General features: G+C 39.5%; 1 protein-coding gene across 1 annotated transcript in view; it reads left to right on the plus strand.

The window, feature by feature from the left end:
- lrba (LPS-responsive vesicle trafficking, beach and anchor containing) overlaps window positions 1-19,410 on the plus strand; it is a 181,672-nt gene that overhangs the window by 57,979 nt on the left and 104,283 nt on the right. Inside the window, exons 30-34 of the mRNA XM_079264531.1 lie at window positions 4,060-4,229; window positions 5,955-6,039; window positions 6,264-6,397; window positions 7,145-7,206; window positions 18,163-18,227. Coding sequence (XP_079120657.1) covers window positions 4,060-4,229; window positions 5,955-6,039; window positions 6,264-6,397; window positions 7,145-7,206; window positions 18,163-18,227 — 516 coding nt within the window. The remainder of the gene's footprint in view (window positions 1-4,059; window positions 4,230-5,954; window positions 6,040-6,263; window positions 6,398-7,144; window positions 7,207-18,162; window positions 18,228-19,410) is intronic.

Below are 19,410 nucleotides of genomic sequence, written 5' to 3' on the forward strand. Positions count from 1 at the left end.
GCTGGATTTCACCCATGCATTTCTCAGCTATGCCCCTGTTATGACAGCCAGTCTGCAAATATTTGCTGATACTAACCAGAACTAAACAGTGTCATTGTACAAGTCGGTGATTTAGACTGCACGGTTCAGCTGCATATGCAAGTGTTAGACACTAGAGTATACATGGTGCAGTTGTTTGCATTCCTGATAACAGACTCTACATGCATGTGTGCGGATGACTTGTGTTGTTGGTGCTTGTTGTTAATTAACTGCTGATGGGAAGCGGTGCATTATTTTACACTACAGGTTTAATCAATTATGTGTTTTATTATTTGATTTAACACAGCAGGGATTCGATCATTTAGATCAAGAATTTTTTTTAACCTAATCATAAGAATATACAGACGATCTCTCAAATGATACTATTGAAAATTTTGATTAGTTAATATGAGTACACCAGCAGGATATCTACAGACTGCACAATACAGATTCCAAATGGTAAATATGACTCTCAAATTCCTTTTCAATTATCTGAGGCTGAACGCAGATTGCATGCCAGAATACCTTTTTTTCAGCCAAAAAGTCACTCTACCAATAAAATTGCATGGTGAAACAATATACAAAGCATGAAGTGCAGAAAACGAGGCTTAAAATGGCTTATAAGTCTGTTTTCAGTTGTCGTTCTCATCTTGCATAACAAAGAGAACATTGACCTTTCAAGCATGCTAACAGGGCCCTATTAGACATGTTAAATATTATTATTGTGGTATCAAAGTGTATCATTACTTTATTATTAAATTAACAGTGACAAAAAATTACAAACACAGCGGGACGTTCCATAGAGATTACTGCCATAGAGCTTCCTGTAACCCCACGCAAAATAAAGCAACAAACAGAACAAAGATAAGTGAAAGATTGGTAATATTTCAGATGTCACAACCCACAGTTGCATGAACTATTTACTTAGATTCAACACTTCCATAAGTCTTTGACTTGGGCCAGTTGGTTTGTTAAGAGTTCCCATCTCACAAATGTATTTGACCAGATTTTCACATCAAATTTTGTAAAGACAATGAACATAGAAACTTGCTACGCTTCTGTATTGTCTTGCAGATCAACTTAAAGACGTTAAAATCAAGACTTTGTTTGACCTCCGACATCTGTTACAGAAAATTTTGTTCTTCGTATGACAGATCCGGCATTTTACCCTGTTTGGGATTATGTTGGGTGTTTGTTTGGAGTTATTATCTTTTGTTAAAAGCTTGATGCATTATTTGGTGCTTTGCATGTGTTGATTTGTAAATAGTGTGCAGTTAGTTGATGCTGTTTTTAGCCTGTGTGTCCACTGTGTTGCATGAAAAAAAGATGAAACTAATTGAGCTGTGGTGAACACTCGCATCATCCTGAACGAACAGCATTATATGCAGATACAGACATGTTGTTACTTGTTCTTGCACCTTAAATAGCAGACATCACTTGAATCGGATTGTTGACTGTACCTATCCAGTGTGTGTCGAGTGCATTGAATAATTCAGCCTCAGTTTTCTGTTCAGACACAGACATACACACACTTTTCGTTAGGCTCTTGTTTGTGGGTTGAGAGGGGCCGCTGACGGCTGATTAATCGACTGGGGGCGGCCCACTCATGATAAGTGTGGCTAATGACCTGCTGAATAATTCACTGGGCCTTTGCAGGAAAGCAGATGGAAGGCCAAACACATCCATAGACATGATCACCATCAGACTCCTACGCATTAAAGTGCATGTATTGTAATATTTGTAGGCAAAATCACACACACACACACACACTTCCATTCTCCACACACCAGGGGTCCGCTATCTGTCCGTCCCTCTCTACTGCTGTTGACACCCAGGATGCTTCATGTCAGCACCGCCTTTACATTCTGACACTGCCATCCAGCTCAGTCACTATCTAAACAAAAAAAACCCTAAACTTACAAGATACTTTTATCTTCACTCTTATAAATACTGCTTTCATTCGGGTTTATCATTGCACGTGTGCTTTCTTGTATTATGCTTGAACATATCACTATTTTATTGTAAACAGCAAAGTTAAACCTCTTGGATCCTGCTGCATTTTTATTTTCTATTAACGCAATCCTAAGTTCTCAGAATGTGTAAATGTAACTTTTAAATGGATCCGATTAGACTTTTATTTTACAGCCAGGCGTCTGTCTGAATCACAGGAAAATTTGATTTAAAAAAAAAAAAAAAAAAAAAAATCCTATTTTTTTCCTTGTGCATTTGCAAGGAAGTATAGAAACACTGACACCTGGAACAAGCTTTTTTATTTTAATAGGTTCAGATTTGTGCATTTGATGTATTTGTGGTGCATATCTGTGTTGGTTTGTGTTTCTGAGAGGTAGCAGTAGCCAGTGATTAGACCCTGCTTTCCCTGTGTCAGCACTGATAAGCAGGGCCAGGCTCTCTTTGATATGGCCAGTGGTCTGTCAGAACCCCAGTCTAAACTGACGGCTTATCTGCATGCTGCTCTCCTCCCATCGTCTGTTTGCTGGCTGGGAATTGAGCTTGACTTGTTATTACAACATCACTATGACAAACACTTCTTGTTGCTTTACAAAACGAGCCTCTAAAGAGGCAGAACTGCTGATACCAAGATTAATTATACAGAAATGTAATCTGGAAAGGGGCCACCTTTCCTTCCTACAAGAATATAAAAAGGAGATTACAGAAAGTAAAGGGATTTATCCCCATGTTGATTACAAAGAGAAAACTTTAAATGGCTTGCAAGAAGTTTTAAACGGTTCAGAAAACTCAAGAACAGGAAGTTTTGATCAAACTTCGCCAAAAATGACAGTAACAACAAGGTCTGCCACGGCATCATTTGGAAAGATAAAATTAAGGGGGACCAAAACCTGAATGAGGGTGGCAAACTGATGTAGAGATTTGGAATAGTGCATGATCCAAAGCATTTGTGATCTGTAACAGATGGAAGATTATTGATGTCATGCACATGCTAATTTCCAATGATACTGTGTCATTAGAGTATACTTATGATGTGACGGGAGGCCAAATTAATTCAAACAAGTATGAAGTAAAACTGTCTCCTAATTTTTTTCCAAATGCTTAAAAAACTATTTCAGAATTTCAAATATGGATAATGGTATAAATGCTTTGTGAAAACAAGCCAGGAGATTTTGTTTAATGTGACATTTTTAACATTTGTGTAAGTTACCTGATGTCAAACCAGTCAATTTAATTCTTTTTGCTAGAGATAAACTGAGAACAGAAAATCCTCAAACAGAAAATGTTGACAGTGAAGACCAAAGATGTATGAATAAATCCCAGTCAAGAGACTGAAAGTAGGAACTTTTGCATAAAGATATGTGCTGAAATCTCCAGAGATCCTCATGCAGGCATTAGAGAAAAACTTACAGCCAACAAATCATCATCTTGAAAAGACAAAATTTTCACAGATCCACCCTTTGTTTCTTTCCCTCTTCCTTTACTCAAACTATAATGCTTACCTGTATAGTCTGAAATGCATGTACAAAGGTAGAAGAGTCTAAAATATGTTCATGAGACGTCTAAACTTCAGTGATCTCACATTCTGTTAATGTTAATTCATGGTTATTAATTCCAGTACACTAAGGTTGGGTGATTTTTCACCCATGATATATAGATTTTCACTAGGAACTCATGCCCTGTTGGTGTTCTAGGGTTAAAGATGTAAGAGCTTTGCTCTTGGCCTACATCCTGGATGTCTCCTCTTCAGTTTGTCTAGATTTGGAGTCTTATTTCCAGATTTCCAGCCTGATCCGCTGCTCCTGCATGCAAACAACTTTGTTAGCATGGTTATTCATCATAACAGATCCCCAAAAACCCCATGAACTGCCAACAAACATACCAAGAATGTAAATGTTAGGGTCCAAATATTTCCGGACCCGTAAACTTGATTCTTATCAGTGGAAAAGTTCCTGTAAATTCTCCTGCAGTGTTGGTGTTGCAACCACACTGTGAAATGGCACCGCCAGCATTTTCTCACAATAGTTTGGTCAGGGTTACTATAAATTAATCATTTCTTTCTTCTGTCCACAGAAGTGTTGTCGTTGGACCCAAGAAAGCGGGCATGACGCCATCGCCAAGCACTTCCAGCTCCGTCCTGACATCCACCGCTGCCTCCGTGTCTGCTGGGACAGCAGTCGACAGTGTAGCTGTGGTATCTTCTAGTGACACCTCCCAGGCCACAAATACAGACTCCACAGCTTGTAAGCACACACACACACACACACACACACACACACACACACACACACACACACTTGTGCACACAATCACTCACACCATTAATAAAATAATAAAAATGTAGTGGCGGAGAGGCAGTGTTTCAGTGAGGGCAGTGCTAAGTCATAGCTTAGATGAGTCTGCAAAGAAAAAGGTCAATATTTATTTAGAGAGCGTGCTCCTCTGTGTGCCTGGTAGAATAATATTGTTTGTACAATGTAATCCACTTAACGTGAGAGAGAGGACAGTATGAAAACTTCTGAGTGACGCTAATTTACTTGTAGTAGCTGCATCAGCTGTAGTTGATGGGAAAGAATGAGTGTAAATGCATTTGTCACAAAGTGCATTCTGGCCACTCTTAGTGATTGCAGTGATGCTGGTAAGTAATGCAAATAGAGAATGGGGAGATGAGCTAATCAACCATGTGAATATCCCCGGTAGGTGTTATGTGCATTATATAAGGCGGTATGAAAAGTAACGTTTTGAAGCTGAGCCAGTTTTTGTTCCATGCAAACAAAGTAAAACTGTTGATCACTGATTCAGACATTAAATCAGCGTCAGCGTCTCTGTGTCCGTAGTGTGTATGAAAGTGTAATGTTTTCTCTTAGAGGAGTCTGTGTGTGTTTAAGAGAGGCCGGTTTGACATCAGCTCCTAGGAGTGCACGCCTTTGTATGCTGTGCATGCTCGCTATAAATAATGCTAACTTTAGCTGTATCCATGGGTGTGTGTGGAAGGAGCAGCATGTGTGTTTTAGTGGGGCAGTGGGAGGACTAATGGAGACGTTTGTTTGCTCCTCTTTGTTTGAAGGAGCTACTTCAGCTCGAGAGGGATACTCTCACCAGGCCCACATGGCGCTGTTTAACACCTTACATACACACATTGTACACACATTCCAGCACACATTACACTGTCTGTCATTCTGAAAGAGTTATCCCTGCTTGGAGACGGTCTTGGTTAGAAAAACAAGCCCACTGAAACACCAGAGGAATCCCCCTCCTCCATATTCATCTGGGCATTAGCTTATTTATGAGCCACAGGGAAGAGAATTTACTGCCAGATCAATCACAGACAGACTTTGTAGCTCGTGTCCAGAAATAAGTCATAAAACATCTTTTAGTCATATAATGAAACAGTCACAAAAACAGCCCAGAGGGGTAAATTGGAATGTAATGACTTAATGAGGAAAAATGATTGGGGGAAGAAAAAAAAATATTAACAGGCTTTTTTTTTTTTTTTTTTTTTTTTTTTTTTGTCACTTTGCATTTAAAAAAAAAAAAAAAGTCTTAGGCTGAAAAAAAGAATACTTGATGTAGTTCAGGAGTTTAAATAAAACATTTCCAATAATCTTGACAGTTTAACTAAAACTGACTGTGAAGCATGGTCAGCCTCTCAGTGAATGAATAGTAAATTAATAAGACATATTGTGGAAAGCCTGGATCATCCACTATCTAACCATGAAATAATACTTTTACCCCCACTTGCCCTATTCAGCCATAAATCTCCTTATTCTTTGCATTTGAATGGAGTCCATTGTGTTATTTCATAAGAGGCATGTTTCTGCACAAGTTTATGGTGCGACTCTGTTCACATAATGTATTGCTCTGTGTGTGTGTGTGTGCGTGCGTGCGTATGCGTGCGTATGCGTGCGTATGCGTGTTCTTGTCCAACATCCAGACTAATAACAGAGTTCTTTGGTTTCTCCCTGCAGCAGGCGGCCAGGCTCCAGCCAGCACTAGCCTGCCATCTGTCCCCCCACTCTCCCCTGTGACCCAGAACACAGCCCCCAATATGAGGTGATTCATCTTCTATTCTTTGCTTTTCTATTGCACCTCCATCCACGATCAGCTGTTTATGCATGCGAGGATACTCAGTTATTTTTTTGCAAATCTGCTTATTTTTTTTTTATTTATTTATTTATTTTTTGGTTTAAGTTTTTCTCTCACATTAATACAGGATTTTTTTATTTTTTTTTGCTTATATTTAAAACATATTTGTTTTTTAATTCTTCTCTTTTCAGCATCTCAGAGCGCTTGGAACATGCTCTCGAAAAGGCAGCTCCTCTACTGAGGGAGATCTTTGTAGACTTTGCCCCCTTTCTGTCTCGTACCCTGCTTGGCAGTCACGGACAAGAGCTGCTTATTGAGGGCACCAGTGAGTATAACATAATAAAAAAAATAAATCCTTTTATTTTCTTGGAGGGAAAAAAAAAAAAAGTTGCTGTGTTTCTTCAATGCAACCTCACCAACCTTTAGGATCCAACACTCCTTATTTAAATGTAATAACATCTCCACATTGTTAATCCAGTACTGTGATGAGTTGCATAGGACCAGGAGCGTGGCAGCGGAGCTGAAGGTTTTCAGGGGGCCAGGTCAGAGGCCAGGCCACTAATAGCAGTGTTTGGGATGTCTGCTGCCACCAAACAAAATGGAAAGTTGATTGATAGCTGCAGGAGAGGGCGTGTGTGCATGTATGTGCGCTTGTCTGTATGCAATAGCGTATGAGTCTTGTGTCATATGAAGAGCAACTGAAAATCCAAAGACTTTCCAGCCTTTTCCACCCCGTCTGTCTCTCTACAGCAGACTCAGGACATTTTAGTGCCCCCCCTGCCCTCTAAAAGCCCAGGGCTTGTCATCGGGGATCAATGGGACATATGTTGGCCAAATCAAGCCTGTAATACAAGGCCCAAATATGTATTAGTTTACAGTAACATCATGTCGACTCATTAGGCCCATCAATACGCTTTGCTCTCTTGCAGATGGTGCAAGGTGGGGTTTTTGCATGTGTTTTCAGGGATACATGGAAAGCTTTATGATGTAAACACACACAGAAGTGATTATCAAACGTACTTTGATTGTCTCTTTTTCCCCCCCCCCCCCTCTTTTTTTTGTGTTTCTACAGGCCTGGTGTGTATGAAGTCCAGCAGCTCAGTGGTGGAGCTCGTAATGCTTCTGTGTTCCCAGGCAAGTCTGGCATCTTTATCTTTCCTTACCCCTGTCCTCTTCTCTTCTACCAGTCTGATTTATCTGGCTCACCTTGAGTGCAGTAAATCCAGCGAGCCTTATCTTTCCTCCACTCTCCCTCGTCTACCTTTCTACGTTCACCCCTTTCCGCCTATAGTGAGAGCAGAGAAATCAGAGAAGAGGCATCTTCAGCTTCAAATATTGGTTTGAGGGTCAAGGGTGGACGACCTGTCCACGTCACCTTTGACCCGTGAACCGGCCCTTGTGGCCTGGACCAAACTGATGAGGAGGGATAATGTAGATTTGATGGTGCTTTGCATTGATTACCCCTCTCTTCTCTGTTGTCTTGTGGGTGTTTTGTTGCCAAGTTTATTTAGCTGCTGCCGGATTCATGAATACTAATTCCAGGATCATAAGCAGGCGTGGGGAGATCAATGATCAGGGTTGTCAATAGATCACTCCAGGATGGCCGATTACCATTAAGAGACGACAAGCTACTGAAAGCGTTCTACTGCGTGTGGAATAAAGTACAGTGCATCATGTTGGAACATTAATGCAGGATGAAAACACACACAAAAGACTTGCCATATACAATCTCAGTGACAAGGACACCAGATAATAATTCCTCTCTGGTGTTGTTTTTATGTGTGTCTTTAAAATAAGGCTTTCCAATAATAAAAACAAAACAAAAACAAACAAAAAAACCCACATCTGATTAATGACACCCCTCTCACCACCGCACTCTGCTTTTTTATCAGCTTCGTTTCCTAAAGAAAAAGTGCTTGTCCTTTCTTTCCTCCACCTTTTAACTCCCCACATGTTGTTTAGTTCCCATTATTCACCTTGCTTCCTCTGAAAGAAAGAAAGAAAGAAGAAAAAAAAAAAAAGTAATACAGCTGGATTACACATCTGTTTGGATATCAGTGGCCACGCATAGATTTGGGCAAGTGGGACTCGGGGAAAGGGAATGTGAGCCCCATAATGTCCAGACATGAAGGAATAACAGGAGTGAAAGCAAGATAGAAAACCAAAGAGAGAAGAATGACAGGCACTAATGCACCTATTTGTCATATCTGTCAGGGTGTTGTTTAATGCTAATCTAATCAAAGGCAGAATCTTGGTGATTGCTCCACTGCGCAGCTCATGCCTCACTTCCCCCCTCTTGGTGCATAGCCCAAGCTATTTCTTCCTTTCTCCAAGCTATCCCACCCAATTTCTGCAATGCACATACATAAACACACACACACACACACACACACACACACACACACACACACACACACACACACACACACACACACACACACACACACACACACACACACACACACCCTTTAAGTGAAAGGACCAGGGATTGGCTAGTGCAGTGCTGATTGCTTCAATAAATCATCCAACCAAATTCTCTCACAGCTAATGCAAATGTAATTTTATTGTTGTGTGAAGGGGGAAGGAAGGGGGGGGCAGGAAGGTGGGAATGGTACCCTACTTCTCACCGGGGAAAAGAGGAAAACGGGGACAGACTTTCCTCTGGGCTAAATTACAATGTATAATTGTGTGTTTGTTCTCCATGTGAAGCAGCGAGAGAGAGAGGGCCAGTACCATGATTGATGACGTTATTTAGCGAAGTTTGTTGGGCCCTCTGGCATAGGAAGTGCTCAATTCTCACATAGGAAGTTGCTCTGTGGCCATCTTGAGATTTTTTTCCTGCCTTAGAGTCAACCAGTGAATGGAGATGATGGAGATGACTTTGATTGATTTTTTTTTTTTTTTTTCCCCTCCATTTCCAATCCCACACCTTCATCAGAGATGTGATGCGATACCATCTCTACGAAATTTTAATTAATTTCCCAAGCCTTGAGATGGAGTGGAGCCAGGGTGAGGGGTCAGGAGGCTGGGGACTGCAGAGCAGTTTTTAATCATGGTATCACTGAAAGTTCCATTGGCGGTCACATCAGCTTGGCATTGAGGAAGGGATTGTAAACCGCTGTTTGATTGTCTTTCTTTTCGAAATGAGTACAACAGTGCTCCCAATTAAAGGACCATTTTGATCAGACATTAACTGTTGGGGGTGGCAAGCTGCCTTGTTCTCGTCTGTAATATTGATCCTTGTTGACTTTGAATATACAAAGCGAGGATTAATGATCAGGAACGGTTTCATACAAAAAACTGATATGTTCAGGTTCTGGGGTCCACAACGTCGTTAGTTCAGAATGAACTGAGTTTTAGGGCTGTTTTTAACATGTCCTGTGCTTTGATATTTTAAGTTCTGTTTCTTGGTTCATTTGAAATTTCTAAAAACAGAACAGGCCCTCAGAATGTTTTTTTTTTTTGTTTTTTTTTGTTTTTTTTGTTGTTTTTTTTAACTCTGCTGCAAAACACATATATTAATTGTCATCGATCTAAACATTTATAGTTATTGTAATATCAGTATGAAAAATATATTTCACTTCGAAGAAGTTCTGCTTCTTTGCAAGTTGTTTAACCTCCCAACATGTAAATGTGCTGAAGTAAAATGCCACCGTCATGCTACACATAAAATTAGCACTAAATGTTTGGGGTTTTTTTCTACTGCAAACCATATTTCTGAATATTTAGCAGCAGTATTGTATCCATAGCTTTACCCTGTATAGAAATTCTCATTGACAGTCCATACATAAATAATGTTTATGAATAGTACAAGGTTCGGAAGAACAAAATCCTTACTGGCAAAGGCTTGTCTGTCTTATTCACAAGATTTCTCCCATTATGGCCATTTTGCCAATCAAAGTTCAAGACCTCAGGTATAGATGAGAAAGAGAATAGTATAATATAAAGCCAGTAAGAGCATTTTCAGTCTGTTCAGTGGTATTAGCTGCATCGAAGTTGGTAATTCACATTGAATAGATGTCCTTTTAACTTCTCTCTGGTAGGATCTGAATTGACGGAGGTTTTTCCATGTAAAGATGCATTCCCTCGGTCTTTTCTTGACCTTAATTGGCCCTGAAAATTTCACTCTCCCTCTTGCACTTTCCCTCTATGTCATATTTACGACCAGTGGGTTGTCTCCTCCGTGCACTTGTCAAACTAGGTTCCACCCAAAACAGGTGATTAATAAATAATACGGTGGAACACGAGAAAGAGCTTTCAGTGGTGTTTGATGCAATCCGTCCAGCGCTTTGAGAGATCATCTCATTTGATACTGGACAGTTTTCGATGTGGAGAGACTCATAAATCCTCTCAGTAGCTGCATTTGTGTCCTGTAGATCAGCCATTATTGTCCGGCCCCTGTGTCAGCCCATCCATCCTTCTGCCATTTATCAGAGACGCATCCTGTACATAGAGTGGAAGGACGAGTGAGGCAGTGTTGCGGGCTGGAAGGGTGCTGGCTAGGCAGTACCGCACTTCCTCACAGTTCCACAAGTAAACAAAAAGAAAACAGTTCTTACATGCATTTTTAAAGCTGCAACATTGTAATTCATCAGGGGCTATGATGATCCACTAACATTTATGATGATATCAATATCAGTTCAAGTCATTTCAGTGTCTTGTTTTTAGAATGGATGTTTTTCAAGATCTCAGCCAAACCGGTAAAAGTTTAACCAGGTTAGGAGTTTGTAAACATCATTTTCCCAGCAGTTTGTTTGTTCCAGCCTAAAATCCCACCAACTGATGGCTGGATCTCTATTTGATTTAGGTAAACATCCTTTAGTTGTGACCATTCAAGAAGATAATCTTCTAATTATAATTTGATAACATCGACGTTAAGCAGTCAAATCCAATGACTGCTGGTATCACATGTTCCCAGCCAGATTCACCAAAGTTAACCTGTTTAACAGATGGGCACTTCTCTTTCAGTCAGCAGGGGGAAAGACACTGACATCCCTAAACACTTTGCTCCTCCTGACTCTTCGCACTCTGACCTCCAGGTTGGAAGTAGAGAGTGACTGAGGCTTGGAGGCTTAAATCCCTGTGCTCAAGGAACAGGTCGTCAGTCTACGATCATCACGCTCTTCACAATCCACAGAAGAATATAAAGAGTGATGGAGCTCATCTATTGTGTAAAGAGCTTGGAAGTTTTCCAAAATATGCAAGTGCAGCTTTTTTTTTTGTTTTTTTAAAAATATAACTTGGTATATTTTTTATTAGGTTTTCACAACTTGCTTTGTTAATTTTTTTTTTTTTATATTGCAAGTTATGCTGGTGAAACTGGAGTCTGGCCATTCATATATGTCAGAGGACATATTCCTTCTTCTCTCCCATACGCGATAGATCAAATGCAGACCGTGTTGAACGAACCACTTGGGGAGCTGAGAGAGGTGAGAGAAGTGGCCAGGAATGTGATGAAACCAAGGGACAAAAATACTTTCTCCATCTTTTTCCTCACAGTCAGACGTGCACCCCACTGTGCAGTTAAACAGGCACGCAAGGTTCAAGATCAGTGAAAATCAAAGTGTTGTTTTCCCTGCCTCCCTGTTCGCCCTGGCCCTGTACTCTGCTCCCATGCCCCCTTTATGGCAACGCCACGCGGCTCAGTGTCCCATACCATCACTCTGTAACGGCTGCGTATTCTTTGAAAATATAGGCTCCTGCGAGACGCAGAGAAAACACAGTAACACCAACTGGCACTTAATCCTGAAGACTCCCCATCGTTGGCAACTATGCAGTCAGAGAGGGCGCAGTTGGGAAGTGGGAGGGGTGTTGTGGTGGAGGAGCTGGGGGTCATGGGGGGACTTCCTGACAGGAAGTGAAGTCTAGCTGAGAAGAGAAAATCAGACAGGAGACTTCTAAAATTATTGAGTGGCTTTTAATTTGGCTCCCAGCCGGTTTTTTACTGTGAGCCGGCTTCAAGTGGCACGAATGGCCAGTTATTTATATGCAACGTATAATCGTGTTTCAAATAAATGAATTTCCGTGACAGAGGGCTCTCCTTCTGGCAGGCGCTGTTAATGTGATGTTTTCTTACCTGACAGGTCCCTTGTTATAAGACCTTGGAATGTGTTCTAATGTTTCTCCCCCTGCTATCCTCTCTCAGCCATCCCGCTGATAAAAATCAAACCCTGGCGTCTTTGCTTAGATTTGTAGTGGAAATTCATCCCGTGTTCTCGTCTAGCAAAAAAGAGGTTCACATCATAGGCATGATTCTCTTTAAAAAAAAACAAACAGGAAACTAGAATCTGGTTTGTCCCCAATCACATCCTAGAAGCCAAATACAGAAGTTGGAGTCAAATAAACTTATTCCGCCTGCAGTTGTGCACAGATGTTTTGACATGTTGAAAGGACTGAATCAGATGGTGTGACAGATGTTCATACAGGTATGTAAGGATGCCCTGCCTATACACAGAACATTTCTCTGTCATGCCACTCAGTATTTTTTTTTTACAAATAATTAGATTTATTTTGAAAAAAAAGTGCGACTTCAAAGTTATATAGTGTTTTTTTTTTTCTTAGTGTGTTGTTTTATTTACTCACGTTACTTCAAATAATCTCATTAGTATCTGAGTACAAATATCTAAACAAAGAACTGAGTCAGCTGGTGTCAGATATTTACACAAGTAATTAAGCAATACCATGCCAATACAAAGAACACTTCTGTTTAGATGACTGCTTTTAGATTTTAAAAGCATGTCTTGTCCAATATTTTCTTTGAGCTAAAGCTGCTAAAGCTCGGCCCTCGAGATCTCCTGTCCTGCAATTCTTAGTCAGATGGAAGAAGTTGAGCAAGAAGTTTTTACATTATAAATTCTCAAGACACACCTTTATTTGTAATAAATTTGATGCTGTTATCTCATCTTCAATTTCCTGCACAACTGCTGATAAAATTAAAATTTGATTATGTTCCTTAGGGTACAAAGGGAAAGCTTCCTTTACTGAACTGTAACCCAGCATTTGTGAAAGTTTACATATATTTAGAAAAAAATGAGGAGGCGTAGTATGAAAATGATAAAAGTTCTAGGGTTAAGTTATACAGTAACAATACTGCATGTGGTCGTAGTTTTGGTTTCCAGAGCCAAGCACAGAACATATCGGACAAGTTATTGTATGCAGCAGCACTCATCATGTACAGTAACCAGAGGAAGTTTGTGTTTCAGTGAAGCAGATCAAAATATCAAACTTATTTACACAAGTGAGGCGTAGACTGAGATGTGCCAGTAGCATAAGCTGCCCTCTCATTCACAAAAAATGTGCTTCACTGTGGTTCCCCCCCCCCCCCCCCGCCAGCTTTGAGTATTATTACGTGTATTTCTTGAGGGAAAAAACATGTATAGATATACATATATGTATAAATTGTAAGCAGTGTAACATATATATTGGGAGATTACATTTATATGCGTGTGTGTGTGTGTGTGTGTGTGTGTGTGTGTGTGTGTGTGTGTGTGTGTGTATGTATGTGTGTATATATATATATATATATATATATATATATATATATATATATATATATATATATATATATATATATATATATAGATAGATAGATAGATATACAGATAGATAGATAGATATACAGATAGATATACAGATAGATAGATAAAAAATATAAAATTATAAGGTCATTGTTTGTATTACTTTTATAATAAACACTTTTATTTGTATAAATGAACACTTACATTAAAGCGACTATGTAGTCACATTTTTATGAACTGTAAATGAAACAGAAATATCACTTTATTTCACAATTTTACAGACTGAAACTATTCTGTTAAAAGGAAATCCTCTTATGTTGAAGAAACTCAACATTATATTTTTATTGAAAATGGTTGTAATAATTTTGTAGAGTATTACAAATATAAATAAAAACAAAAACTATGTTTCACATGATAAAATATAATCCACAGATATTAAATTACATCTCTAGACTTAAGCAGAACTCCATAAAGGAGAGCTGATCATGGTGAATTTATACTGGAAATGTTAAACAGAATTGGAGATTTTCCAGCAGTCTGTATGTTGAGAGTTGCTTTGTCACACCATTCTGGGTTAAAGGTTTGGAAGGTACCTCAGTGTTTCATTCACTCCTGTTTTATGTCTGTTAAGGGACAAATGCCAAATACCTTCAGAAAACGATTCAGAAGGTGCACTTTTTGTTATTCTAGTTGGTTTGACCACTGCTGCCAGGAATATTCTGAAACACTGGAATGAGGTTAAATCACAACTGAGGAGACGGAGCAAATGTAGAGACTGCAAGTCCATATTTGTTCAGTAGTTAAATGCCATGTGAAAGAAGAGGGGATTACCACTGTAATTATTTATGTACTGAAAGGAAACAGATTTTTTAAAAATCTAAATCTATGTAGTTGAAGTGGTTATTTATTTATTCATTTATTTATTTATGTGATTGAGTCTGGATTCTAGGTTTGTTTTTTTTTTTTTTGTTTTTTTTTTTTGCTGTGTTGTCTCCTGTGTTTTTGTATTCTCACTTTAAAACTTATGAAAGTCATCCTAGAAATGGAGAAGAACATTTTAATTTTCTCAATACAAATGACATTAAAGCTTTGAATGTGTTGTTGCATTACATAAAGAGCCATAAAAATAAAGTTGTTGAATAAAGTTATGATTTACTTTCAACATCTGTTCCATCTGGAGCTGAAACAGCTGCATATGGTATTTAGATATTCTTTTTTTCCTCACACTGGTACAGTTTACTGTATTAAACTGAAAGAGCTGCTCGTTGTATTTTTTTTGTAGTGTGTGTGTGTGTGGGGGGGGGGTAAAAACGTTCTGTATCTATCTGTGCTCCACTTTAATGGACTTTTCTTTTTTTTTTTTTTTTTTTTTCTTTTGTTGCAGCATGCTTTTTTGGTTTGACTGTTTGGAACATGGGTTATTTAGGCTCGGTCATCTTGCTGTTATTATATTCTTGTCAGTGTGAGTTCACCAAGCTATCGAAGACAGAGCTCTATAAATATTTGGCCATCTGTAAATATAACTTTAGTTTTAATTTGATCTTGCAAACAGCAAGAGGAGCGTTACCATCTCAACATGCATACCGTTCAGCAGGGTTTAGTTATTCATACACACTGGCGTTATAGACACGGCCACACGAATGGCAAACTATTCAGCTTCGGCATTCATCAGTCAAACGATGGATAATAGAGTTCAAGCTGTGTGCAAGAAGTGATGCTTCTTTTAATAGTTTATTGGTGATGCGAGGTCACAGTTTGTATACTTTAAGGCAACAAATCGGTAAACCGTTTCCATGCCTGCTCTCTTTTGTGGTCATTGATGCACAAATATTTAATCAAAAATGGCTGCTGCCTTTTATTAACGTGTGAGACTATTTAGAGTTATCTAGTTGCGGCAAAGTGTTCTAGCAGTGAGTGTTCGTTTAACAAATGCATTTGATTTACAAGTTGATTATTTCTCAGTCACTTTAATTTTACAATGAAAGCTCTACATTATAACTTTGGAGCATTTTAAGTATAAAGGAAAAAAAAACAAAACAGTAGCTCTCAGCTGCTTGCGCTCTGCCTCTCCTGCACTGCCACATTTGACATGAAGGTTTATGCTTTTGTCGTCCATCTAAAGTCGTATTCCCATAGCCTTTTCAAATCAACAAATACTTGTGATTATGAGTGATGCCACCAGAAAGCACAGCTGATTTATTTATTATTTCGGGAGAGCTGGAACATTTCTTTCTTCAGCGTTGGAAAATGTTTTCCTTGTGTTGTGGCGAGCCTCATGTTTGAAAGGCGATTTTGCTCAGGAGGTCTGTGTTTTCTCACTAGTGGTAGTGGTATATTTAGATGTTGATTATGGATAATCAGCTGTAATGACGGAAGTGCATGGCATGTGTGTTTAGACTCAATGCCATCATCATGGAACACAGACCAAACAGAGCTGTCCTATTGACTTCAGATTTAAACAGGCATTTCCATGAATAGTCAAACTTTCATTCATACTCACCGTCGCACGCATAAGAGAGAAAAACAAAACGTAGCTCCTGTCAGCTGTATTTAACATCTGTAAAATGTCTTTTTGTGGACTAGGATCAAGAGGAAGCGCTCCCATCATCTGTTTACAGGTCAGGTTAAAGGTGAGAGGTCACAAATGGCTGCTTGTATCCTCTCATCAGGAGTGCTGTGGTCGTGGCCCCTATCGCAGCCATAAAAGCTGCAACATCGCTGACCAGGGCAGCCAAAATCCAATATTCTATCACTGACCTGTCCCCTTTCCAGTTTTGTCACTGGGAGATGTCCCTCAGATCAGGGTCATTGCTTTTTTAATTCAACTAGAGGAGCCCTTCTTTGGCACATAATGACACCATTAGTCTTGTCTGTGTCCACGAAATGCCAATGACCTCGACTCTTTTCTTCAGACCAAAATTAGAAACCAAGCAGTCATAATATGTCAGTTTCAAATAGTTTCTTGAGAAATGATTGCATCAGTTTCCAAGTCTGCTGCATGAAAATCTTGAAAAGAAAGAACACACAGAGAATTTTATGTTTCTGATTTTTGATCTCAGCAGGTTGCATTTATTATTTTTAAAGTCTCACTTCCTGTTGTGTTCATTTGAAATCTGGGCTAGCAGAACCTGTACTGGTGTAGAATATCCTCACAGCTGGTCTTACAGTCATGCTTAATGCCCTTCAACTGCACTACATGATTCAACTAAGGCCCCAAGGCTGCTCTCACACACTTCCTCCAAAGCAGGCTTCAGCCACAAAGCCTTCTGCCAGTACTCCGCACTGTTTCCACTCCCAAACCCAGACTTCTATTCCCCCCGTGCCCTCTTTATTTGGAATGTATTGTAAACACGGTCAATGCCAATACGGTCCTGCAGGACAAAAAGCAGTTATGAATTGAGGTTAAGTGTAATGCTGTTTTCTGTGGGACGTGCAGTTGGTCACAGGGTGACGGTGCGCAGGCATTTCAGACGAATGGTTCTCTTGGCTTGGCGTGCGATTGCTTTTGATGGCTATATACTTGTTGTGCTGAAAAGGGAAAAGCTATATGGTTTCCAAACTCGTCACATATGTACAAATATCTCTGGATGTGTATTAGAAATTCTCGTAAATGGATCTTTCCTTCCTCCTCGTAGCGCTGATATCCCACTCCCAGTGGGATCTCTAGGTTTACTGAAAAACTAGTCTCTACATAAACACACAGTTTCCTCTGTCAACTCCAGAGATGATGACAGCTGAGTTTGAAACTTTCAGTCTGATGAACATTGTGTGTTTCACTGTGTTGGTAGAATTCAATTAATAAAAAGTACACATAGAGTTCCATGAGCCATACTAAAATATGTTGCAGGCTTATAATTCCTTCTCCTTCAATGACTCTAAAATAAAAGAACATGAAAATGAGTGTTATTTTCCATAAGTGTCGTTTGGTATTTTCTCTCAAGATGAACATTTTTCTGCATATTTTCTCCCCTCCCCTGAGAGGAAGGGGGGGTGGTAAAGCACCGTGAGGTTCAGACAGGACCCATGACCTTGTTGCTTTATTATTCTTTTGACGCTTGTGTTAAAGGTGTTGAAATATTGAACAGAACATGAGAGACGATGGCCGCTGAGTTTCCCTTCTCTCGTTGTCCCTTTCCAAGCTGAGGATTTAAAGTCGCACACAGCTGCGGTTGGATTGTTTAGACTGACACCTTGAACCATAACGCTAGTCAAAGAGAGGAAGAAATTTGTGTATTTACTTGTGATAAATGCACTTTCAGCAGAGATCATTCACTCCTACTCACCAGCAAGCTCACAGATTGTGTAGCCTTTGCAGACCGAGAGCTTTTTAAGATGATAAAACCTTCCCAGTCTAGAACATTATTTTTCTACTTCTTCCCAAAGATTGTCCTTAGTGCTTCTTGCTAAAATCTTAAGGGCAGGCAAATGAGGATATTTAAGGGGGATATTTTGGCTTCCTGTACTTGCTTTCTTTCTACCTTTCAGAACAGCATGTGCTGAATTTTACAAGATGCTTGTCATCCTTTTGAAGTTTCTTCAGCAATGTATTGATAATGTTTGTGTTGGCTTGCAGGAATGGCAGAACTCCATCCAGAAGAATGCAGGACTTGCCTTTATAGAGTTAGTCAACGAAGGCAGGTAAGTCACCCTGACCTGCTATGTGCTGTCCTCTCATCTTGTAGCACCACCCTATTATCTCTCCAACCTCCTCCTGCTGGCTTCTTTCCAATTTCTTCATGCTCATGTCACACCAGAGCACCCCCCCCAGCCTCCTAAGATCCCAAAGGCCCCTGTGATGGTGTGGCTAGTCAAGCTTCTGGACAACAATCAATGATTGGAGAGTAGAAAGATTTAGCAGTGAGAGTGTGGATTGAAAACCTGTGAGTTCAAGGCTCCATTCAATACTTGCTCGTCCCATGGGGGTTTGGGAGAAGGAGCGAGGTTGGCCAGAAGGTGACAGGAGCTCTGATTGCCTGATCCTCTGTGACACTTGGAAAATGACTCTTGAGTTTTCACCTCACTGTTTATCTGTCAGTTTATGCCTTTCTAGTTGAGCCTTTATCTGTTTGTAATAACCTCTTCTGTCTAACTGTCTCAGCTGTTTGTCTTCTGGATCTTGTTTTCTGCATCCCTCTCTAATAAAGGACACTCATCCGCGCTCCACCTCCTCGTAGTCTTTAGACTCATCAGTTTTTGGTTAGGAAGGACACACTTCCCAGTATTGATCCTTGGATTTTAGAATTGGCAGATGCTAATCTGTAGTAATGCTAACAAGATTAGAGAAAGAGGATTTGTAATTCACTGTAAAGATTAGGCTGTTTTCTCGACTTAACGACCACTGGAGGTCCCACTTCTCTGTAAACACCTTCTGCAAATGCATGTTTCAAATGAAATAAAACTGTGTTTTAAAACTTCATAATGCTAAATTAAAACAATTTAATCCAAAATGAGGATGGACTGATCTGTATCCTATAGTTAAATGATCACACTTCGAAGAGAGATAAAACATTTTCACAGCAGTTTGTTGAAAATATACATTTAAACTTTTAATTAAATTAAATCTATTTTTTAAAACTTTTTCCCTCAATTTTTTGAACTTGTAATAAAAGCTTTATGAAATGAGTTAGGCTCCAGATTTAATTTTATGCAACATCATATGTAGTAAACTCCTTTAATTTCTGATTTATTTCTTAGTGTCCTTTGAAGGTTAGTGCACATACCAGCTTTGGACAGCATCCACATGTGCAATCATTAGCACCATAAAGAAGGGCAGTGGTTGGGTTATTGATAGCGGGGCCAGAATAGGGCCATGGAGGTTACA

This window comes from Telmatherina bonti (genome assembly GCF_933228915.1).
Source record: "Telmatherina bonti genome assembly, chromosome: 3".
Classification (NCBI taxonomy): domain Eukaryota; kingdom Metazoa; phylum Chordata; class Actinopteri; order Atheriniformes; family Telmatherinidae; genus Telmatherina; species Telmatherina bonti.